Raw genomic sequence first — 25,352 nt, 5'->3', positions numbered from 1 at the left:
AGATGCAGGGACAGGGTTCACTGAGTGGCATGCCCATAGCAGAGTGCAGCTTTGGAGACCACTATATATATAGAGAGTGGCCAGAAAGACAGCAGGGGGCATGGGGCCACACCTCCTCTGAGGAAGAAACACCTGTCCCTAATACTAGGTACCCATACAAGGCGAATGGCTCTCTTCCTGAGAAGACATACAGAAAAAAGAGCCCAAGCCAGTGAGGATGGAGGCAGGGTTACTAAGTACACTTGGTAAAAACCAAGCTCTCCTTGCAGCCTTCAACTTGACCTGTCCAACAGGTAGTTGGGTAAATAAGTCTAACATTTAAGAGACAAATCACAACCATTTCATTGACTTGTATACTCGAGAGGAATTTAAGTTACAAATGTCTTACTTTTAAGCATCTCAGTTCCAATTTTTACCAATTCCTCTATTTAGATCAATTTGATCAAACTAATCAGGGAATTCAAACATCAATTATCATATCCAGTGACTGCAATTACAACAGATTTATGTAAAAAAACAAGGGCAACTAGGGACTTGGAATAGGAGGAAGGGAGCAAGGTGGCTGGCGCCACAAAAGGGAGGGATCTTGTGGTGGGGCTGGTCCACTGGTCTGTGCCCAGACTGTGATCCCACACTCTACCGTGTAACAGAGCCACAGAGAACTGAACACAGCCACAAATAAGTGCAGGTAAAACTGGGGAGATCTGAATGGGTTGCATCCACATGGATTTCCTGGTTGTAGTTATGTAAGAGGTTACCACTGGGGAAAACCAGGCGAAGATACCCTTGTGCTATTTCTCACAACTGCATGCAAATCTACAATTATCAAAACAAGAAGTTTGGTTTTTTGTTTTTTTCTTTTTTTAAATTAAAGCAAAGTGTACACCTGGAACACAGGGTCTTCAAAGTCATGGTAAACACTGGAGATTAGTGTCTCTAGCTCAAGGATATTCAACCAGAAATTTGAAGAGGGTGAAGGAGCACCTAAATGTTACAACCACTGCCCACAACCCCATTCCCTGCACACACACCCACACCATATGGAAAGAGAAACCTAGTATTTAATAAGTAATTGATAACAGACATGAAATATTTTAACAGATTAGTCCATCTGATTTGTCCAAAATTAGCTAACATACTTTTCATGGAAATGTACTTGGTTGACAGAAGGAAAAACATTGTTCATGGAAGAAATAAAGTATGGACTTTCCCCCCAGTAATTAGATTTTCAATGGAATGTCCATACCCTTCTAACAAGGAATACAACATACATAAGGGTATATAATCTGCGACCTTGAATAGAGTGAGATTATTCAGTCTATACAGGAGGACTCAGCACACTAACACCGAACCATCATTGCATGTACATGAGTGGGTACATCAGAATCCAAATGGTCAACCACAAGGGAACCGTTACACAAAAGAATGGCACATCCAAAGCCACTATTAAAGCCACTAAAAGATTTAATATAGGAAAATGTTTATAATGTATTGCTATGTGGGAAAAGAGCTACAATCAATATGTGAAGGATTCTAATTTTAAATTTAAAAGAATGTGTATATATGTTTGTTCAGAAAAAATACAAAAAGAATATAAACCCAAAAGTTTTTATTTGTTTTTAAATTATGGGTTTTTTTCCTTTACATATTTCTGTTTTAAAAGTTTTCTGCAATGAGTACATACAACTTTTATAATTTGGGGAAAAAAGCAAACTATACGGATAAATATTTTAAGTAAAACTTATAAAGCCTATGGAATAATAGGAAAAGGAAGTATGTTTATGAATACACATACACACATATATGACTACAATTATTTTAAAGAAAGGAAATTATGCATAAGAAAAACAGATTAGTAGAAAGTACACCAAAGTAACGGTGGCTGTGTTTGAAGGATGAGTTATGAGCAGTTTTCCTTCCTTCTATTCTAGACCTTGAAATTTTTCCTTAAAGAACGTTTATTATGTTAATATGCAAAAAAAACCCACTGTATTTATCAACCCTATCCCAAACTTTTTCACCGCAACCTGCCTAAAACAAACCAACATACACGTGCACACAAAACCACAAATACTTACATGGGCTTACATCTCTGTATCTGTTTCGATTTCTGTTTTCTGGAAACTTGGCCACTCTATGAGGATAGTCATGGGACTCATTGCGAATTTCCTTAAAATAACAAAAATATATTTTAATATTCCTCTTAAATTGTATATAGCAAAACAGATACCTTCCCAGCCAGTATAAAGTAACATTTATTGAACACTTATGATATGCCAAGTACAACACAAAGCACGTTGCCTACGTTATCTATTTCAGTTCTGACAACACTGGTAGGAACAGTTATCCCTGTGAGGGATGACAGACTCTGAGAGATAAAACAATCTGTCAAAGGTCACAAAACCAGTAAGTGGCTGGACAACAAATGTCGTTCAGGCACCAAAGTCTCTGCTCTTGATGAATTTATATATTGCCATGCAATATCCAACCCCTACAAGTAACCTTAAACACGTTATGTAATACAGAACTAATGCAATGGAGGTATCTAGGCTAAACACATCACACTCAGATTTCTGACTAAACTCTCAATAATACCCATCTCTATTTTGGAGTTTCTACCTTAAAACTTTAATCTGTTTCTTCATCTTGGGCACCTGGGTGGCTCAGTTAAGCAGCTGACTTTGGCTCAGGTCATGATCTTATGGTTTGTGGGTTTGAGCCCCGTGTCAGGCTCTGCTGACAGTTCAGAGCCTGGACCCTGCTTCAGATTTTGTGTCTCCCTCTGTCTTGCCCCTCCCCTGCTCACACTCTATCTCTCAAAAATAAATAAACATTAAAAATTAAAAAAAAAACAAAAAACCTTTAATCTATTTCTTCATCCTTATGCCACTTTACTGTTGAGTCCAGAAATATCCTCAAATTTTATTTCTAGAGCCATAAGTGCTTAGCAACCACCACTAGGCCAGAAGCTCATTTTAGGACCCTTACAGTTTTCTGTGTTCTACAATGGAAGAAATTCTGTGAGGACACAGCTGCGCTAGGCACTCAGCTATTTGGTGTATCACCCAATTTGTTTTTTCACCCAAATAGAATACGTTTTTCTGAGAATTCTGGTAAAAAGTGAGGGGCAGCTGGGTGGTTCAGTCGGTTAAGTATGCTGACGGCTCAGAGCCTGGATCCTGCCTCAGATTCTGTGCCTCCCTCTCTGTCCCTCTCCCACTCACACTCTGTCTCTCTCTCTCTCTCTCTCTCTCAAAAATAAACATTAAAAAATTGTTTTAAAGTGTGCATTAACAGCAAAAATTAATTGGGTCTTTGGTCACACTATTACATGTGAGAAAAAGCATTTTAAGTTAGGCACCAGATAATTTTATAAATTAAGCATAAATAAATTATTGAAGTCACTTAGCAAATGACCTTACTGTGGGTTCCACACCCTCTTATATGCCACCAGCCTCAGAACAGGTAACTTTATAGTTCGTATTTTCACCCACTGAGCCTTCTAAGATGCAAAGAGTAGTGAAACACAGGCCACCTGTCAGTGGGAGGAAATCTCAGTCACACTGTGTGTGCAGAGAATGTATGTTGGTTTGGCTACTTTGGAAAATGCAATCTGCCACACACACACACACACACACCACAATTGCTTCTACGGACTTTTAATGCTTCTCTCTCATCCAGCAATCTTGCTGAGCTCTCTATTATTTTGTAGTGACTCTGAATTTCTCAATATAACCAAATAGTGATCATTCTGTCTCTTCCCTATATTTCATATTTCTTATTTATTCACACCTCTTATTTCCCTTACTTATCTAATTTCATTGGCTAGGACTGCCTAATCAATATCAAATAGACATACTTTTCCCCCTGATTTGTAAACAACTGCCTCTAAGGTTTAACCACTAAACATAACATTTGCTTTGGGTTTCTGATCGATATACCCTTTTCAAATTAAGATGGTTCTCTTCAACTTCTAGTCAACTAAACATTTTTTTATCATGAATGGGTGTTGAATTGTATTCAATGTGTTCCCTACATTTATGGAAGTGATCATATAGCTTTTCTCCTTTACTCTGGTAATGTGCTAAATTACAATTAACAGATTTTCACTTAGTAATATGACCTCAAGTTTCCTCTATGTCTTTTCATGGCTTGATAGCTCACTTCTCTTTAGTGCAGAATAATATTCCACTGTTATTCTGGATGTACCATCATTATTTAATTTAAAATGTAAGCACCTATGTTTTTAAGTTAAACTGACCTCTAATTTTCTATTTGCATGTTATTTATTCAGTTTTAGTACCAAAATTACACAATCTCATATAAGAAGTTGGATAGAGGTGTGCCTGGGTGGCTCAGCTGGCTGAGCATCTGACTTCAGCTCAGGTCATGATCTTGCAGTCTGTGGGTCCAGGCCCTGCATCAGGCTCTGTGCTGACAGCTTGGAGCCTGGAGCCTGCTTAGGATTCTGTGTCTCCCTCTCTATCTACCCCTCCCCACTTGCACTCTGTCTCTCTCTAAAAAATAAACATTAAAAAAAAAAAAAAGTTGGCTAGAAATACCACCTTTCAAAAAAAAAAAAAGAAATACTACCTTTCAGTTTCAAATACTTTTCCATGAACGCATTAACAAATAATTGTAATTAGCTGAAAAGATGAAAAAGTGTCAACTATTTCCACACATTAATTATAAACATTCTTAAACATTAAGTAATAAATTTTATATGTAAAATTAAACAGTCAGGTCTCAGCTTATATTTATTTGCATAATCTGAAACACTTTATAGAGTTGAAACACTACAAAGTACAAATAATTTCATATTGCAAGTTAGTAAGATAAAAAATATTAATATGAAATAATACTAAAACATATGGTTTTGTTAATAGCTCTTCTGTATCAACTGTAGAGACACAAATTGGTGAGAATAAAAAATTCCGAAACACTATGCAGATAAGAGTGAAGAAGCATTCTCATACATGACTGACAGAACGTACACAGATACAATGTTTGAGAATGATTTAATAAGATCATAAATTTGATTCACCCTCCTTACCCTCTAGGAGGGTTTTATATCACACAGCCACACAGGTATGTGTGAAGATGTACACTCAAGGATGTGCACTGTACATAACAGTGAAAAATTAGCAAGAATGTTAAGTGTCCTTCAGGAGTGAACTGGGGAGATAAATCACAATGCACCAACGCAGCAGAATACATGGGAATCAGGAAAAAGGACACCAAGTGCTACAGTGATATGACAGGATTTCAAAGATACACTGTGTAGTGAAAGAAAGTACAAAAGAATAGGCTCTCATGGGGGGAGGCAGCACTCCACTCAAACATATATATGCCTGAGAATACACTGAATACTTCTAGAAGAAGATGAGAAATTAGTAACTTCCAGGGAGGAAAAGTGAACATCTAGGGAAGGGTACAGATTTATGTAACTAAAGAGTTGTTTTAATAATGAAAGCTATCAAACAAAAATATATATCACATTCATGTTACCATCAGTGAAATTAAACATTTATTGCCACTTTTGAGTATCTCATTCAAATCTTTTTAGAAAAGGAATAAAACACATCATTGCAGCATTATTTACAATAGCCAAGATGTGGAAAGAACTTAAACGTCCATTGATAGATGAAAGGATAAAGAAGATGCGAAATATATGTAAATAAAACAATGGACTACTACTCAGCCATAAACAAGAATGAAACCTTGCCATTTGTTACAGCATAGATAGACCTTGAGGTATGCTAAATGAAATAAGTCACAGGAGAAAGACAAATACTGTATGAGTCACTCACATGCAAAATCTAAAAACAAAACAAAACAAAATAAAAACCTCACAGATAGAGAGCAAACTAGAGGTTACCTATGTGGAAGGGGGTTTAAGGGTGGGTGAAATGGATGAAGGAGGCCAACTGCATGGTGATGGATGGTAACTAGTCTTGTGGTGGTAATCACTTTGTCATGTACGCAGATGTCAAACAGTAAAGTTGTACACCTGAAACTTACATAATTAAAAAAAGAAAACCCCATAAATCAGATATAGCTAAAGGCTTTACCCCTACCCTGCCCCTCTTTCTTTCCAAAGTAACCTGTCCTTTTAACTCCTTTTTATTGGGCACTTTTTGTGCCATTTGGGTTTTAAACCATATATTTATATATTCTTGAGTTCATATATTACTTTAAAATAAACTAAAATTCTAATAAATACTAGTATAATATCAGTTCTAATGCTATATAGTTTTAAAATCAGATTGAAAAGTTGTTGCAATACACAGAATGGGAGAAAAATCATTGCAAATCATGTATCTGATAAGGGATTGCTATCCGGATTATATCAAGAACTTCTTCAATTAAGAAAAAAAAATTTTTTATTGGGCACAGAGGGTCCCTCCATTACATGAGCCCTTCTTCAATGCTTGTGTTATACATATAAACCTATTTTCCGGGGGCACCTGGGTGGCTCAGTCAGTTATGATCTTGCTCAGGTCATGATCTTTAGCTTCGTGGGCTCAAGTCCCATGTCGGGCTCTGTGATGACAGCTCAGAGCCTGAAGCCTGCTTCAGATTCTGTGTCTCGCTCTCTCTGCCCCTCCCCTACTTGCTCCCACTCGCGCTCTCTCTCAAAAATAAAACATTAAAAAAAATTTAAACCTATTTTCCACAATTAAGTTTATCTGTCAGTTTCTGATTCCAATTTTTAGCCTAAAGAAACACACTTATTTGTGTACACTGTGACAAATCATTACTGATGTTACAAAAAAAAAAACAAAAAAAAAAAAACAACTAAATAGATGGAGCCCCAAGTATAGAGGTAGGGAAGAAATTTTAATTTACAAAACACCATAAAACAGCCAAGTTCTTGGGTTAAGAAATATATTCATAACAAATACATTCTATTTTCTCAGTTAATTAAAATAAAAAACCACATAACTCTTACAGGGTCCATTCTCTCATTTCCAATGTTATTATTTGTTCTTCTTTACCTTTCTTTAATTTCAGTGCATTTAGGAAGACTAGAACCCCTAATACTTCTTTTTTTTTCACCATGCCAGACTAGAGTCGACTCAACACAGAACCTATCCAATACTTAAAAAAGCAGCTCCAGAGGTACATACTAGTCGCCTATCCCAATATCCATTCTTTTTTACTCAAAGTTCCTAATTTTACTTTCCAACTTACAGTTAGCCCAACTAAAAACCTGTATTTCCCAGTCTCCAATACAGGTAAGAATAGTCATGCGACACAGTTCCAGCCAGAGAACAAGCAGAAATTGCTGGGCTGGGTTGCAGATAAAAAGGGCTCTGCTGACCTGTGTCCTTCTCACGTCTGCCTGCCCTGGGTACTGGTTTTGCCACTAGGGGTCAGGGGTGGAAATGGGCAGGAGATATCCTGCGCCAACAAGGTAAAAAGCACATTCTTTTTTTTTCAATTCTTATAATAACTTTATTCTTTTAAGAGAAAAATCTTTAGCATAGTACTTGGGACTATTTATAGCACTAAATAACTGTTCAGCAGCTTAAATGCGAACACTACCTACTGCTCTGGTAGGATCCATTTTTTTTTCTTTAATACAATTTTTTAAATTTTACTTTTTTTTTTTTAATTTACATCCAAATTAGTTAGCATATAGTACAACAATGATTTCAGGAGTAGATTCCTTAATGCCCCTTACCCATTTAGCCCATCCCCCCACCCACAACCCCTCTAGTAACCCTCTGTTCTCCATATTTAAGAGTCTCTTATGTTTTGTCCCCCTCCCTGTTTTTGTTTCCCTTCCCTTATGTTGATCTGTTCTCTGTCTTAAAGTCCTCATATGTGTGAACTCATATGATATTTGTCTTCTCTGACCAACTTATTTCGCTTAGCATAATACCCTCCGGTTCCATCCACGCAGTTGCAAATGGCAAGATTTCATTCTTTCTGATTCTGAGTAATACTTCATTGTATATATATATCCCACATCTTCTTTATCCATTCATCCATCGATGGACATTTAGGCTCTTTCCATACTTTGGCTATTGTTGACAGTGCTACTATAAACAGGGTGCATATGTCCCTTCGAAACAGCACACCTGTATCCCTTGGATAAATACCTAGTAGTACAATTGCTGGGTCATAGGGTAGTTCTATTTTTAATCTTTTGAAGAACCTCCATAATGTTTTCCAGAGTGGCTGCACCAGTTTGCATTCCCACCAGCAGTGCAAAAGAGATCCTCTTTCTCCACATCCTTGCCAACATTTGTTGTTGCCTGAGTTGTTAATGTAAGCCATTCTGACAGGTGTAAGGTGGTGTCATTGTGGTTTTGATTTGTATTTCCCTGGTGATGAATGATGTTGAGCATTTTTTCATGTGTCGGTTGGCCATCTGGATGTCTTCTTTGGAGAAGTATCTATTCATGTCTTTTGCCCATTTCTTCACTGGATTATTTGTTTTTTGGGTGTTGAGTTTGATAAGTTCTTTACAGATTTTGGATACTAACCCTTTATCTGATATGTCATTTGCAAATATCTTCTCCCATTATGTCGGGTGCCTTTTAGTTTCACTGACTGTTTCCTTCACTGTGCAGCTTTTCATAGTTCATTTTTGCTTTTGTTTCCCTTGCCTCCAGAGATGTGTTGAGTAAGAAGTTGCTGCAGCCGAGGTCAAAGAGGTTTTTGTCTGCTTTCTCCTCAAGGATTTTGATGGCATCCTGTCTTACGTTTAGGTCTTTCATCCATTTTGAGTTTATTTTTGTGTATGGTGTAAGAAAGTGGTCCAGGTTCATTCTTCTGCATGTCGCTGTCCAGTTTTCCGAGCACCACTTGCTTAAGTGACTGTCTTTATTCCATTGGGTATTCTTTCCTGCTTTGTCAAAGATTAGTTGGCCATACGTTTGCGGGCCCATTTCTGGGTTCTCTATTCTGTTCCATTGATCTGAGTGTCTGTTTTTGTGCCAGTACCATATTATCTTGATGATTACAGTTTTGTAATATATCTTGAAGTCCGGGATTATGATGCCTCCAGCTTTGGTTTTCTTTTTCAGGATTGCTTTGGCTATTAGGGGTCTTTTCTGGTTCCATACAAATTTTAGGATTGTTTGTTCTAGCTCTGTGAAGAATGCTGGTGTTATTTTGATAGGGATTGCACTGAATACGTAGATTGCTTCAGGTAGTATTGACATTTTACCAGTGTATGTTCCTCCAATCCAAGAGCATGGAATACTTTTCTTTCTTGTGTGTGTGTCTTCTTCAATTTCTTTTATAAGCTTTCTATAGTTTTCAGTGTATAGATCTTCGCCTCTTTGGTTAGGTTTATTCCTAGGTATTTTAAGGTTTTTGGTGCAACTGTAAAACCCAACACATTTCCTAAGTATATTCTTAAGTATTCAAAAAATTTTGCTTAATTTTAACTGATCTCAATATGACTACACTTTTTTTTTGTCCTTTAATCAATGAGGATGAATTCTATAGTGTTACTATATAGTGTTACTATAGTAACACTATATAACTATGTAACACTATATAACACTATATATAGTGTTACTAATTCTTTATATCCCCAGAATAAATTTGGGAATGGTGTTTTATACTTTATCTCTACATAATATCTGTCAATGACACATTAGTTTTAGGGCTATAGTCATAGGTAAAATTGAACTATTTGGAAGGGGAGAGGAAATGCTTACTCATTCATTTCTACCTTTCCTGTGTATTCAATCTGCCCTTCTAAAGCTTTGTTTCATTTTATCATTCTTCTAGATTGAATAAAATACTTAGCTCATTAATACTTTTTTGTTTTTCTTAAAGACTGTCCAAACTTCTAAACTTCAAATCCTCTAAGTTTAGAATAGTGTCATCTCATTATTTGCTAGAGTCTTTAATGGCAGTCTTGATTTATTCTTTCACCCAGAAACGATTAGCTGTTTTCTATGTTATGCTTCCTTATTTCCTTTTCCCCGTTTTTTTCTGTATTAATCACGTTTTCTTTGTTCCTCTTTACTTCCAGTAATTTAGAAGTAAAAGCACCATTCCTATTTTACCAGGAATTAGTCTTAAAATTTTGCAAAAGCATGTTTGGACTTATATATTTCTACTAATGTGAAAATATCTATTAATAAATCCCTACTGGTAAATACATAGTACAATTACTATAGGTTTCACTTCTCTCTTCCTACAGCTCAATCCCCCAAATCTTCTTGAAATAAGCTAGAACTTTGGATCCATATTTTTTAACATGTGCAGTTATTTTCACAAATATTTATCATTTAAGTAAGGTTTACAACTATAATTATAACTATTTAGCGTTAACTCTAGATTGTATTTGGCTTCACTGCCCAAACCTACTTTCTACACCTATTCCATTTCTCTCAGCTCTTGGGTGACATTTCTCCATTATCTTCTGGCATCCAATGTCAGAGTGCATTTGTCTGATGCAAATGTCATTGGTTCTTCTCTAAAGATTACTTGTTTTTCTACCTTGCAGGGCTTTTTCTTTATCCTGAATACTTAGAAAAGTCATCAGGATGCATGCAGAAATTCATGCAGGTTTTCCTGCTTTTTAAATATATTCCTGGTGAAGACTTTCTGGTCCCCTTTGATCTTGAAATTCAAGGCTTTCTTCAGCTCAGAGGTATTCTTCCATTATTTCTTTGGTCATTGTATCACCTCAGGGTCTTTCTTTCAGAACTGCCTATCACAAAGATTTGAGACCTTTATGTGTTTTAAATGCTTTCTCAGAATATTCAGTTTAAAAATCTTTTTCCCAAATGCAGAGATTTTTGTCAAGCTAACTTGGTATTTTGCACTATTTTGCTAGTGAGTCTTAAATTTTTTAAGTCTATTAATTTATTTTGAGAAAGAGAGCTCGTGCACATAAGCAGGGGAGGGGCAGAGAGAGAGAGAGAGAGAGAGAGAGAGAGATGGAGAGAGAATTCCAAGCAGGCTTCTCAGTGCAGAGCCTGACACAGGGCTCAGTCTCACAAACTGAGATCATGACCTCTAAGAGTCCACGAACCAGTCAGGGCCACACAGGCACCCCGTTGAGTCTCTGAGGAGCTGAATTTTTCATATGCCTAACATTTGTTCATCTTCAAAGAAAACGTAGGCATCAGCTCTTACCCAAGTTTTTGTGGATGCTTACATTGTTTACTATCAAAACCCCTCAGTTTCGGAATTGGAGGAAGGTGGTCAAAAGATACAAACTTCCAGTTAACAAGATAAATAAGTACCAGGGAGGTAATACAACATGGTAACTATTGCTAACACTGCTGTGTGATACAGAGAAATGTTGACAGTAAATCCTAAAAGTTCTCATCACAAGAAAATTTTCTCCTTCCTTTCTTTTCTTTTGATTGGATTTATACAAGAAGATGGATGTTAGTTGAACCTACTGTAATCATTTTGCAATACATGTAAATCAAACCATCATGCTGTACACCTTAAATGTATAGTGATTTCTCAATAAAAATGAAAAAAAAATCGTCTGTCTCAAATATATGGGTAGGACCCTTCTCTCATGTCAAATAATAATGTAGATTTTTTTCTTATCACTGTATTTTGGTCATTTCAATGATAAATAAGAACAACAACAAAAAGCCTCTACTGAATGAGATTAAGAACCTGGAAAATTATGTCCACTTATCATTATCTATCACTATTCTTACTGTCAATGTTTACTGCTATTTGTACAACTGTATCTAATGACTTTCTCTTTTTTTATAATCAAACTTGAGAATTTTCATGAGACTATCAAGGAGCCAGTCTAATAAGTACCATAAGAAAAGTATGCTCACATTTAAAATAAACAGAGGGTTGTCTGGGTGGCTCAGTCGATTAAGCATCCAACTTCGGCTCAGGTCATGATCTCCTGGTTCATGAGTTCAAGCCCCGTGTCAGATTCTGTATCTCCCTCTCTCTCTGCCCCTCCCCTGCTTGCATTCTGTCTCTCTCAAAAATAAACTAAAAAAAGAATACACAAATAAATAAAATAAACACAGAAAGCGGATTTATTTTCACCTGGGGGAGTGAAGATCACAGTGCATGAGTAAACCTGAACAATGACCAGGAGTATGCCACGTAAACAAGTAGGGAATGACATGTCTAAGTAGAAAAAACAGCTTGTGCAAAGTCACAAAGATGTGAAGGTACATAAAACATAAATGAAAGCATGAATAACTGGTATCTTACAAGAAGTATAAGCAACACAAAACCTGTGGTGCTTAAGAGAGGAAAATACAAGAAATGGGGATGAACAAGTGCAGAGAGATCAGATTATACAGGCATTTGCTCAGGCTTCATTCACCCAATACACACATATAGGAATTTCGCAAATTACAAAGATGGCAAATGGGGGGAAGAGGAAGGAGAGAGGTATAGGATACTCAACAAACAGTATCATAAAAGCAGGCAGTTATTTAGGAGGAAAAATGGTCAGAAACAAGACACGGATTCCCACTTTTATTACTTTTTTTTTTTTAATTTATTTTTCAAATATTTTATTTTTAAGTAATCTTTGACACCCAACACGGAGCTCAAACTAATAAACCCCCAGATCAAGAGTTGCATACTCTATCAACTGAGCCAGCCAGGTGCCCTCCCACCCCACGCCCCCATTTTCACCACTTCTATTCAACACAGTACTGAAGTTCTAGCCAGAGCAACTGGGCAATAATAAAATAAAATAAATAGGCATCCAAATTGGAAAGAAAACTGTTAAACTACCTTTATTCACAAATGACATGATGTTTTATGTAGAAAATCCTAAAGAGCCCACACAAAAAAGCCTGTTAGAGCTAATAAACAAATTCAGCAAAGCTGCAAAACACAAAATCAACACACAAAAATCAGTTGTATTTCTATACAGTAGCAATGAATTCAAAGAGGAAATTAAGAAAATAATCCCATTTACAACAGAATCAAAATAAAATACTTAGCAATAAATGTAACCAGAAAGATGAAAGACTTGTATACTAAAAAATACAAAACACAGCTGAAATTAAAGGCAACCTAAATAAATACAAAAACATCCTATATTCATGGATTGGAAGATTTAAACACTAAGATGACAAAATGACCCAAAGTGATACACTAATTTAATGTAATCGCTATCAAAATACCAGCAACAATTTTTGCACAAATGAAAAACGTCATCCCAATATTCATATGGAATTTCACAGGACCCTGAAGAGTCGAAACAATCTTGAAAAAGAGTAACAAAGTTGGAGGACACACATTTCCCAATTACAAAACTTACTGCAAAGCTATAGTAATCAAATCAATGTGGTATAACACAAAGTCACAGAGATCAATGGAACAGGATATAGAATTCAGAAATAAACCCTCAGATCTTGATTTTCAACAAGCAGGCCAAAATCATTCAGTGTGGAAAGGAAAATCTCTCAACAAATGGTTCTGGGAAAAATGGATATCCACAAGCAAAACAATGAAACTGGACCATTACCATATGCAAAAGTTAACTAAAACAGATCAAAGACCTAATGTAAGAGCTAACTCTACAAAACTCTTAGAAGAAAACACAGGGATTGAAAATCTTCATAATCATGGATATGGTAATAGTTTCTTAAATCGTGATACCAAAAGCACACGGTGACAAAAAAATACATAGGACTTCATCAAAATTAAAGGCTTTTGAACATCAAGTAACAATATACACTTAAAAGGAAACACATATTGGGAGAAAATATTTGCATATCATATATCTGATAAGGGATTAATAACCACAATATACAAAGAACTCCTACCATTGAACAAGAGGACAAACAACATAAAAATAGGCAGACGCTTATTAGAATCGCCAAAATCTGGAACACTGACACCACCAAATGCTGACAAGGACATAAAACACAGTAACTCATTCACTGTTGGTGATAATACAAAATGATACAGCCATTTTTTTTTTTTCTTCTTCCAAGATTTCATTTAAATTCAAGTTAGTTAACATATAGTGCAGTATTGGCTTCAGGGACAGAATTCATTGATACATCACTTATATATAACACCCAGTGCTCATCACAACAAGCACCCTCTTTAACACCCATCACTCATCTAGCTCATCCTTCCACCCCCATCTACCTCCCCTCCAGTGACCCTCAGTTTGTTCTCTATAGTTAAGAGTCTCTTATGATTTATTTCCCTCTGTTTTTATCTTACTTTTCCTTCCTTTCCCTTATGTTCATGTTTTGTTTCTTAAATACCACATTATGAGTGAAATCATATGGTATTTTTCTCAGACTTATTTCACTTAGCATAATACACTCTAGTTCCAACCACGTCATTACAAATGGCAAAATTTCATTCTTTTGATGGCTGAGTAATATTCCATTGTGTATGTGTGTGTACACACACACACACACACACACACACACCTTCTTTATCCATTCATGAGTCAATGGACATTTGGGCTCTTTCCATAATTTGGCTATTGTTGATAGTGCTGCTATAAACACTGGGGTACATGTGCCCCTTAAAATCAGTATTTTTTTATACTTTGAATTAATACCTAGTAGTGCAATTGCTGGGCCATAGGGTAGTTCTGTTTTTAACTTTTTGAGGAACCTCCACACTGTTTTCCAGAGTGGCTACACCAGTTTGCATTCCCACCAATAGGGTACAGTCCTAAAAAAGTTTGGCTGTTTTGGCCTACAAAACTAAACAGACTCTTACCATATGATCCAGCAACTGCACTCCTTGGTATTTACCCAAAGAAGTAAAAAATTTACATATACACAAAAACCTGATGTTTATAGCAGCTTTATTCATAACTGCCAAAACTTGGAAGCAACCAAGATGCCCCTCAGCAGGTGAGGAATAAACAAACTATGGTACATCCAGACAAATGAATAGTATTCAGTGTTCAAAAGAAATGAACTATCGGGGCGCCTGGGTGGCTCAACTGGTTAAGCATCCAACTTCGGCTCAGGTCATGATCTCACAGTTTGTGAGTTCGAGCCCTGCGTCAGGCTCTGTGCTGACAGCTCAGAGCCTGGAGCCTGTTTTGGATTCTGTGTCTCCCTCTCTCTCTGTGCCTCCCCTGCTTATGCTTTCTCTCTCAAAAATAAACAAACATTTTTTAAAAATTAAAAAAAAAAAAGAAATGAACTATCAAGCCATGAAGACACATAGGAACCTTAAACGCATATTACTAAGTGAAAGAAGCCAATCTGAAAAAGCTACTTACTACAGGATTCCAACCATATGACATTTTGGAAAAGGCAAAACTATGCAGACAGTAAAAGAAATCAATGTGGTTGCTGGGGTTGGGAAAGGGAGGTAGGAATGAATAGGGAGAGCACAGGCTTTTTATGTATGATGCCATAATGCTGGATTCAAATACATTTGTTTAAACCCACAGAATGTACACCATCAAAAATGAACCCCAAGGTAAACTATGGACTTTGGATGATTATGATACATCAATGTAGGCTCATCAATTATAATAAACATACCACTCTGGCGAGGGATTTTGATAAAGGGAAGGATATACATGTGTGGGGGCAGGAAGTATGTGAGACATTTCTGTATCTTCCCCTCAATTTTCCTGTGAACCTAGAACTGCTCTTAAAAAATGAAGTCTTAGGGGGAAAAAAAAGTGAAGGACTTGAATAGACATTTTTCCAAAGTTTTACAATCAGTCAATAAACACATTTAAAAGATAGTCAACATGCTTAGTCATTACGGAAATGCAATCTAAACCATTTCATACCTACTAGCATGACTATAATTTTAAAAATGGAAAATAACAAGTGTTTGTGAGGATATGAAGAAATCAGAATCCTCAAACACTGCTAGAGGGAATGTAAAATGTTGCAGCCACTAAGGAAAACAGTTCACAGTTACTCAAAAAGCTAAGCACAGAATTACCATATTATCCAGCAACTCCACTTCTAGGTCCAAATCCAAAACAATTAAAAATAAGGACTCCAATGGATATCTGCACAGCCATGTTCACAGCAGCATTATTCACAGTCAAAAGGTGGAAACACCCTAAATGTCCATTAACAGATGAATGGAGAAACAAAATGTGGTATATACATACAAAAAGATATTAGTCAGCCATAAAAAGGAATGAAGTTGGTAACAGGATACAGCATAGTTCCACCTTGACAATATTATGCTAAGTGAAATGCCAGACACAAAGGAAAAACATTGTGTGATTTCACTTGCATGAGGTCTCTAGAATAGGCAAATTCACAGATAGAAAGTAGAGCAGAAGTTAACAGGAGGAGGGGGAAATAGGGAGTTATTGCTTAATGGGTACAGAGTTTCTATTTGGGGTGCTGAAAGGGTTTTGGAAACAGCGGTGATGGTTGCACAACAATATAAATGGAATCGATGACACTGAATTGTACACTTAAAAATGGCTAAAATGGCACATTTTATTATATATTTTCCCCCACAAAAAAAAATTTAATTGGATGGCTACCTTAGATAGACAAGGTCTTTCTAAGTCATGGCACAAAAACCTAGAAAGGCTCATAAATCTGATTTTGCAAACACGTAAGTTTTCTACATGGAAAAATACCATAAACAAAGTCAAAGGTAACTGATAGGTTGAAAAGTATTTGCAATATATGACAAAAGCTTAACTTCCTCAATGTGTAAAGATCTCCAACATATCAAAAAAAGAAAGGAAATACAAGTGGCTTAGAAAGAAAGAAAGAAAGAAAGAAAGAAAGAAAGAAAGAAAGAAAGAAAGAAAAAAGTGGGGCACCTGGGTGGCTCAGTCAGTTAAGCATCCAACTTCATTCAGCTCAACTCATGATCTGTCTCACAGCTTGTGAGTTCAAGCCCTGCATTGGGCCCTGTGCTGACAGCTCAGAGCCTGGAGCCTGCTTCAGATTCTGTGTCTCCTTCTCTTTCTGCCCCTCTGCTCACACTCTCTCAAAAATAAATAAACATTAAAAAAAATTTTTTAGGGGCGCCTGGGTGTCTCAGTTGGTGGGTTAAGCGTCTAACTTTGGCTCAGATCATGATCTCATGGTTCATGGTTTCAAGCCCCACATTGGGTTCTGTGTTGACAGCTCGGAGCCCGGAGCCTGCTTTGTGGATTCTGTCTCCCTCTCTCTCTGCCCCTCCCCTACCTGTGCTCTGTCTCTGTCTCTCAAAAACGAATAAACATTAAAATCAAAAAATTGAAAAAGAGGCAAGCTAGAAAGGCTAGTGGACAACTGTGACTGTCTGAATTTCCACAATTGCAGACAGGCATCAGTACTACAGAACATATATCAGAGGCAAACCTAGTTATAACTTCCAGTTATATATTCTCTATTGGGGCACCATTCCCAAGAGTGCTCTCCCTTAAAGCAGTGGTCCTTACCTATTGTCATAGAGATCCATGTGAGAATGTGACAAAAGCTATGGAATCACCTAGAAATGAAATACTCAGGTACACTCACACATACAGTTTCAGGGGACTTGGAAATCACTTTCCAGTCTAATCCATGGATCCTAGATACTGTGTTAAAGGCCTCCAATCCCCAAAATGACCCCACCTATTATAACACATTCCACTCCCTCCTTGCTATGAAAAATTTAAATGACTCCCTCTGTTCCATTAATCTCAAGTAGATCTTAAGGAGAAAGCAATGTAAGCAGTCACACTGACAAATTGGGGTAACACAGAAATGAGAATCATAAGGACAGGATTCAGGGTTGCCTGGGTGGCTCAGTCAGTTGAGCATCTGACTTCGGTTCAGGTCATGATCTCACGGTTTGTGGGTTCAAGCCCCACGTTGGTCTCTGTGCTGACAGCTCGGAGCCTGAAGCCTGCTTTGGATTCTGTGTCTCCTTCTCTCTGTGCCCTTCCCCCACTTATGCTCTGTCTCTTTCTATCAAAAATAAATAAATGTAAAAAAAGAAATTTTTTTAAATAAACAACAACAAAAAAAAATAAGGACAGGATTTGGATCCCATCTGTATCACCACTGGATATGGTAACCTTACATAAATCATAACCTCATGTTGGACGGGTGTCTCCTCAGCTGTGAATGAGGGAGCTGGAATAAACCAAGGTGCTGACTTTTTTTTTTTTAAGATTTTATTTTTAAGTAATCTCTACACACAATGTGGGGCTCCAACTCACAGCCCTGAGATCAAGAGTCATATGCTCCACTGACTGAGCCAGCCTAGTGCCCCAAGGTGCTGACATTTTAAAAGGAAACAGTATTATTTTGTTTAGTGACTACTGGGCATCTAACATCTCAGAACTACAGGCTAATGGTGGGGAAACAAAAACAAAGCATTCCTTAAGGAGCTAACAGACAATTCTAAAACGATGTGATTTATACTCCAATAAAAGAACATAGAGGGTTCAGGAATCAGAGAAGGAACATATAGCTTTGCCTAAAGAGACCACAGTCTAGTCTTAAAGAGGTTTCCTAGATAGATAAGGTAGGCACAGAACATATCCAACATGTGCAGACTCCAAGGTGTGAGAAAACAGGCTATTTTCAAGGAAATTCAAGGAATCTGATACAGCAAGAGCACATGCAACGATGTGAAACCCCAAACCCTAAGATTAAACAACTGCAGGGCAATGTGTAGTACACAATGCAAAGGAAAGTGTTTTAGAGTAAGCAGGCTTTGTTTTTTACCCTATGACTACCTACTATAAATACTAGAAGACTTCCCTTGATACCTTACTTCCAAAACGTAGTTGACACCCAAGTAGTAAAAAACTGCTCTTGGGGCGCCTGGGTGGTTCAGTAGACTGAGCATTAGGCTCAGGTCATGGGGTTTGAGCTCCGCATAGAGCTAGCCGCTGTCAGCGCAGAGCCTGCTTTGGATCTTCTGTTGACCCTCTCTCCGCCCCTTCCCCACTTGCTAGCGCGCACACTCTCTCTCTCTCTCTCTCAAACAATAAATACATTAAAAACAAAAACAAAAAAAACCCCACAACCTGCTCTTACTGACAATATTTGAACTACAAATTTCTTTTTTTTAATGTTTATTTATTAGGGCAGGGGTGGGGGTGGGGAGAGAGTGTATGTGCACACACGCAAGCGGGGAAGAGGCAGAAAGAGGGAGACAGAGGATCCAAAGCAGGTTGTGCGCTAAACAGCTGAAAGCCAGATGCAGGCCTCGAACTTACCAACCGTTGAGATCATGACCTGAACTGAAGTTGGACGCTTAACTGAGCCACCCAGGCATCCTGAACTACAAATTCCTAATAAAGAAAAATGACCAGTTAAGAGTTCCATGGTTCCTAAAACTCTGATTAGTCAACCAAATTCTTTCTGAGCTACCATTTACTAGAAACATTATTCCATGGCTTACATTTTTTGTTTTTTTGCTATTTCCCTACAGTTGTACTCCCTTCCCTGAAAGCTCACAAAACTCCATTCTTTCTCTGCCCCTCTCATGCCCCAGCCTGATTCAGACAGCAATCAGCAGTGACTAAAAGCAAAAAAGCAATCATGAACATTTCTCAAAAAGCGAGAGTTAACCTCAGACTACATTCATGTCATTAGTTTGTCAGACCAAATTAGATTTTTCTAGCAATCTCACTACTGCTAGTTGTGCCCTTTCAAGGCCAGTTCTTCAACCTGTGTGCTCTTACTCCCATCAGCACCTGCTTTCCAAGGTTTCTGGCTCCAACAGTAATTCCTTCTATTTTTCAACCTCCAACCTCTCTCTTTAGGCTTATCCTTCCCCCCACCCCAACATGTAAACATATCAAGTCACCCTTCTCTGGTAAGAAGTCATTATTCAACAATATTTACCATGTACCTACTAGGTGCCTGATGCTGTGCAAGGCACTGGCACTGCCTGCATGAAGCTCTGATGAGGTAGTGAAAAAGATAAATTCATAGTCTGTTTGGCTCTGACACAAAATCTCCTATTATCAAAAGCTGTGTTATAAAACCAACTTTTCAAACTGGGTGAAAAAAAGTAAGGGGCTGAAGAGTTTCAGACTCAAATAATAAATTCACTGTTCCTGCAAGACTTTCAAGAAGGTGTAGAGTAAAAATTCTCATACCACTAAGCAAGTCCAATTTCTAGTTACATCTACTTTTTGCTCAAGAGCAAAGCTTTTCTTGGGGCACCTGCATGGCTCGGTTGGTTAAGCAGCTGACTTGATCTCGACTCAGTTCATGATCTTGCAGTTCATGAGTTCAAGCTCCACACCAGGCTCTGTGCTGATGGTACAGAGCCTGCTTGGGATTCTTTCTCTCCTTCTCTCTGCCTCTCCCCTGCTTATGCTCTCCATCTCTCTCAAAACAAATAAACATTTAAAAAGTCAAAAACAAACAAACAAAAAAAAAACAGCAAAGCTTTTCTTTTCCTAATCCAGTTAGCACTGCCAAAACAAAAAACAAAAAACACCACACACACAAAAACAACAAAAAACCTAACACAAATATCACCCAGTCTTGTGATAATCAAAGCAGAGAGCCCACTTAAACACTTTTCCCTACTCAAGTTAACAGTGGTTTGCTTAATGCAAATCTGTGTGCCCTAAATAATCTGCTGCTGCATTGCATCCAACACATTGCTATGAAAGGGGAAGTCATGTGATGCTATGGAGTATGTAACAGGGGATTATATCCTGCATGGGAGGGTCAGGAAGGCACCCCCTAAGGAAGTGAGACTTCAGGGATGAGTAGGAGGCAGTTAAGCAAAAGTGCGGGGGAAAAAGGGGAGAAGTTGTGCTAAGGCAAAGACAGCTACAATTATGAAGGCCCTCAGGGGAGAATGGTCATGCACTTTTCAAGGAACAGAACCCAGGGGAAAAGAGGGAAGAGAGTCATATGGGCAGGCAGGCCACGTGGTCTTGCAAGCCACAGAAGGATCTGAATTTTACATTATGAGCAATGGGAAACCACTGAAGGTTTTCAGTAGAGAAGGGACATAAATGTGCTTCATTTTAGCTACCTTCCCCACTCCATTGGTCAAGCTGAGCTTATTTAAAAAAACAGTCTAGGGGCGCCTGGGTGGCTCAGTTGGTTAAGCGGCCGACTTCGGCTCAGGTCATGATCTCGTGGTCCGTGAGTTTGAGCCCCGCGTCGGGCTCTGTGCTGACAGCTCAGAGCCTGGAGCCTGTTTCAGATTCTGTGTCTCCCTCTCTCTGACCCTCCCCCGTTCATGCTTTGTCTCTCTCTGTCTCAAAAATAAATAAACATAAAAAAAATTTTTTTTTTTAAATAATAAAAAAAAAATTAAAAAAAAAATTAAAAAACAGTCTACACTTGCTTGGTTGTACTTCCCACCTTCTCTTCTCAATGCTCAGCATCTGACTTCTGTACTCCACTGAAATTGCTCTCTTTAAAGGTATCTGTTGGGGCTCCTGGGTGGCTCAGTCAGTTAAGCGTCCCACTTTGGCTCAGGTCATGATCTCACGGTTCATGGATTCAAGCCTCGAGCCGGGCTCTGTGCTGACAGCTCAGAGACTGGAGCCTGCTTCAGATTCTGTGTCTTCCTCTCTCTCTGTCCATCCCCTGCTCACACTCTGTCTCTCTCTAAAATATGAATAAACATTAAAAAAAAAACTTTTTTAATTAAGAAAGAAAAGGTATCTATTGATCATCCAGTCCTTAAGTCAAAAGGCCCTTTCAGTTTTGACTTTGTGCCATCTGCTGCATGTGGCCCTCCTGACCAACAACTTCCTTCACACCCACCATTGGTTGTCTCCCAACTTCCATGGCTATTCCTCTCCACTCTTTTTAGCAAGCTCCTCTTTCTTTACCTATGCCGTTAATTGTTGTTGGTGGTCAAGATTTCTGTTGTTGGCCTTCAGCATTTCCAAACTCTCCCTATTTTCCCTGGAGGATCTCATCCACATCTAGGACCTCAAAGACCACCTATGTGCTCATGATTTCCAAAATGCTATTTACAGCTCAGGCCTCTCCTGAACTCCAAATTGATATATTAAACTATTTCCTTCCATTTTGATGTCTCACAGGTATCTCAAACTGAATTGAACAATTTCAAGACCAAATACATCTATCCCCTTCCCACTTCAAATGTGTATCCCCCCTTCCTTCATTCCTCCTGCCACTGCCTTAGTTCAGGAGGTCAACATTTCTCTTCAGGTTTATTTCAAGAGACTAACTCTCTGTGCTACTTGCCTACAGTTAGCCCCATCCATCACACTAGTAGAATGATCTTACTAATTTGTTGGTAGTCCTCATGGGATTTTATGATCTGTGCCTTTGTACACATTCCTTCCTTCTCTGGAGCACTAATTCTTTTCCCCTCCTTTATTCTCTACACCTGGCCAACTTGTCCTTCAAGACTTTGGTAAGGTCATCCCTTCTCCAGGAAGCATCACCAGAATTCCCAGGTGCACCCCTCTGGGTGACTAGGCAGCAGCCTGTGCTTAACACTAGCTTTTGCATTTCTTACTTTTTTATGTTTTCATCTTCTTACCTATTTACTACTCTATGGCAGGGTGGATCCTTGAGGCTGGGACTCAGTCTAATGCTGACACATAATAGATGTGTTATGAGTAAATGAGTGAAAATGGGGAATTGCAATGAGGCCCTCAAAAGAACAAGTCCTAGAATGTGAGCTCCTCAAGAGAAGGAACTCTGCTGCATTCTCTGTTGAATCTCCAAGGCCCAAAGCTAGGGACTGGCACACAACTGATGCTCAATACATTTGTAGTGTGGCTGAATGGATATTCTAGAGTCAAAGGAAAATCTCTTCCTATACTTGCTTTCCATTACTAACTTTCTTGGTTCGTGACCTATGTTTACTGTAATAGCATGTATATTGCATGATTTCTTTTTTTTTAAATTTTTTAAAATGTTTATTTATTTTTGAGACAGAGACAGACAGAGCATGAACAGGGGGAGGGTCAGAGAGAGAGGGAGACACAGAATCCGAAGCAGGCTCCAGGCTCCGAGCTGTCAGCCCAGGAGCCTGACGCGGGGCTCGAACCCACCGACTACGAGATCACAACCTGAGTCAGAGTCAGACGCTTAACCGACTGAGCCACCCAGGCGCCCCCCCCCTTTTTTTTTTAAATTTTTTTTTAATGTTTATTTATTTCTGAGACACAGACAGACAGAGCATGAACAGGGGGAGGGTCAGAGAGAGAGGGTATATTGCATGATTTCTACTGACCAAACGAGTGCTCTTCTTCTTCCATTAGGAAAAAATAATAAAAGCAATGAACAACCCACTAAAGGATTCTTTGGCATGAGTCCATGGAAGGGTTTCCTGAACTCCTTGAAACTAAATGTGAAATTTTCAGTGGATGTAAGAAAGTACATTTTTCTGGTGAGAGGGATTACAGTTTTCATTAAATTTTCAAAGATATTAACGATACCCCCCCATCCCCCCCCCAAATCAAACTGTCTAACCAAAATGTTAAGCTGAATTAAGCTGCAGCATTCACCTTTCTCTTCTCAAAGCTGAATTCTGATATACTGCTAGCAACTTGGAAACAGGAGCTTCTATTTAAACAAATGTAACTGGAGAAGAGACAGCTGGCAGGCTCTCACATAAAGATTCCTACTAGAATTTGCATTTAAAATGTTCTATAAATGGTAAAGCCCTTACCAACATTCTTAAAAGTTAGTACTCTATTCTAACATACTCTATACTCCTGTGAATCAGGGTATTTATTACACATCCTGATAGTGTGTTCAAGAAGAAAATGTTACATTCTAATCATAATGACCAAGGAAACACTTTTTACTGTCATTTAACTAAATGAAATGGGGAAAAACCCAGGATCATCCAAACTTAACAGGAAAACTTTTTTTTTTTTTTTAATGTAAAAAGAGTGAACCGAGCAGCAGGAGCAGCAGCATTTAACTCACCAACCACTCAATTCAATCTTGGGAATAATATGCTAATAATTAAACAGTACAGAACAAGCATCCTATTTGAATTAAAGGGTTCTCTAGTTGATCTAGCTAGTCACAAAAGAATTCAACTACATGATTCCATTCAGATGAGTTTAACAACAAGCAAGATTACTGTATGGTGGTAAGAAATCAGAACAGTAGTCTTTGGGATGGAAGAAGGGCATGACAGCACCTTCGAGGTAATGGAAAAGCTCTTTATTTTGACTTGGGGCTTGCACAGGTATATACATTTAGAAAACTCGCTTAATTCCATGTATAAAATCTGTGTATTTTACTGTACGTTAACTATTCCTCAGTAAAGAAAATTTAAAAGAGAACATCCTTATTCTTTCTTTTAACTAACACAACCAAACCCTATTCTCGTGTCTGGAAGCTGTTTGTGGAGGAAGACCCACGCGCTGAAGACACTGCGCTCTCTGAAAACACGATGACTGCTGATTCGCCGGGAGCTTCCGCCACCACTACGGTTAGGCACTGCCATTTCGAGAGGCCCCGGAGTCACCCACAATAACGGGGGCAAGAGCCGGCCGCGCCTTTGGAAATGGGTGCCGCGGCCCGCCTCCGCCCGCGCGGCCACAGAACACCTGGCCAGCGAAAAAGGTGTCCATGGGCAGAGCCTGGCACCGGAGCGTGCGAGCGACCGCGAGGCTGCCGCCGGCTCCCCGCCGCCCGCCCGCGCCCCCAGCCCAAGCCTCGCCAGGCTCCTCACGGCCCCCAGCAGCTTCTCGGATCGCCCACGGGTCTCACCGGTACTCCCCAGCCTCCCGGGGTCCCCCCTCCCCCGGCCGCGGAGCCCGTCCTAGCCCGCCACCAGGTGCCGCTGTGGAGCCGCCTTCGAGAACCGACTTTGCGCTTGCGCTCACGAAGAACACCCCCCCCCCCCCCCATCTAAAGTCATTTTTTGCCAAAGGGATCAGAGACTCAGTCGGCGCACGCGCGCCCCTGACGCGGCCCGCGCTCCGCCACTTCCGCCCGGAGCAGAAGGCGGGGGAGGCGGGAGGGAACCGGCGGGCGCGAGCCTGGGTCCTCGGCGGAGGACTGCGGCTGCTGCGCGAGCCCGTGACTCACCAAGTACAGCTGCTGCCAGCGATTCTCAGCATCCAACTCCTCAAACTCCCGCTCGACGGTGGCAGACATGGCGGCGGGAGCAAGCTGGCGCGAGCAGAGCCTGCGCCGGCGGAGAGGCTCAGGCCCCGCACGATCCGGGGAGAACGCTGGCGCTGCGGCGCATGCGCGCTCGGCACCCCGCCCCGCCCCCACGCCGGGCCCGGCCGGCCGCGGGGAAAGTACCTGGAGCGTCGGACGTCAGCGCGCCGACTCGCGCCTCCCGGAATCGGACGGCGGCGGGGCGGGGCGCCCTGGGGAGGCGTGGCCCATAGGGCGCCCAGGTGGAGGGGGCGGGGCCAAGGGGACCACCCTGAGGCTGTTGTCGGGAAGTTGGGCGGAAGGTGACCCGCTCTCAGGACTTGTGCTCACCGGCCCAGGGGAGGAGAAGCAGTACCGCGAATTTCCCAGGAATGGAGC

At 39.5% G+C, this 25,352-nt stretch overlaps 1 protein-coding gene across 3 annotated transcripts in view; it reads right to left on the bottom strand.

The window, feature by feature from the left end:
• Positions 1-25,115, bottom strand: part of PTPN2 (protein tyrosine phosphatase non-receptor type 2) — an 84,974-nt gene extending 59,859 nt beyond the window's left edge. For 2 of the 3 annotated variants that reach the window (XM_019433879.2, XM_019433882.2), the window contains exons 1-2: positions 24,897-25,115; positions 2,079-2,169 (exon numbers count right to left, since the gene is read on the bottom strand). In XM_019433879.2, the coding sequence (XP_019289424.1) occupies positions 2,079-2,169; positions 24,897-24,965 (160 nt within the window). In that variant the 5' untranslated portion in view covers positions 24,966-25,115. The remainder of the gene's footprint in view (positions 1-2,078; positions 2,170-24,896) is intronic. The other variant, XM_019433880.2, reaches the window with a different exon arrangement.
• Between the last annotated feature and the right edge of the window lie 237 nt (positions 25,116-25,352).

The sequence above is a fragment of the Panthera pardus genome, unplaced genomic scaffold, assembly GCF_024362965.1.
Source record: "Panthera pardus isolate Hobbes unplaced genomic scaffold, ASM2436296v1 HiC_scaffold_15, whole genome shotgun sequence".
Lineage (NCBI taxonomy): Eukaryota > Metazoa > Chordata > Mammalia > Carnivora > Felidae > Panthera > Panthera pardus.
Note: the sequence above shows the minus strand (reverse complement) of the source record. Positions and strands in the feature narration are given on the sequence as shown.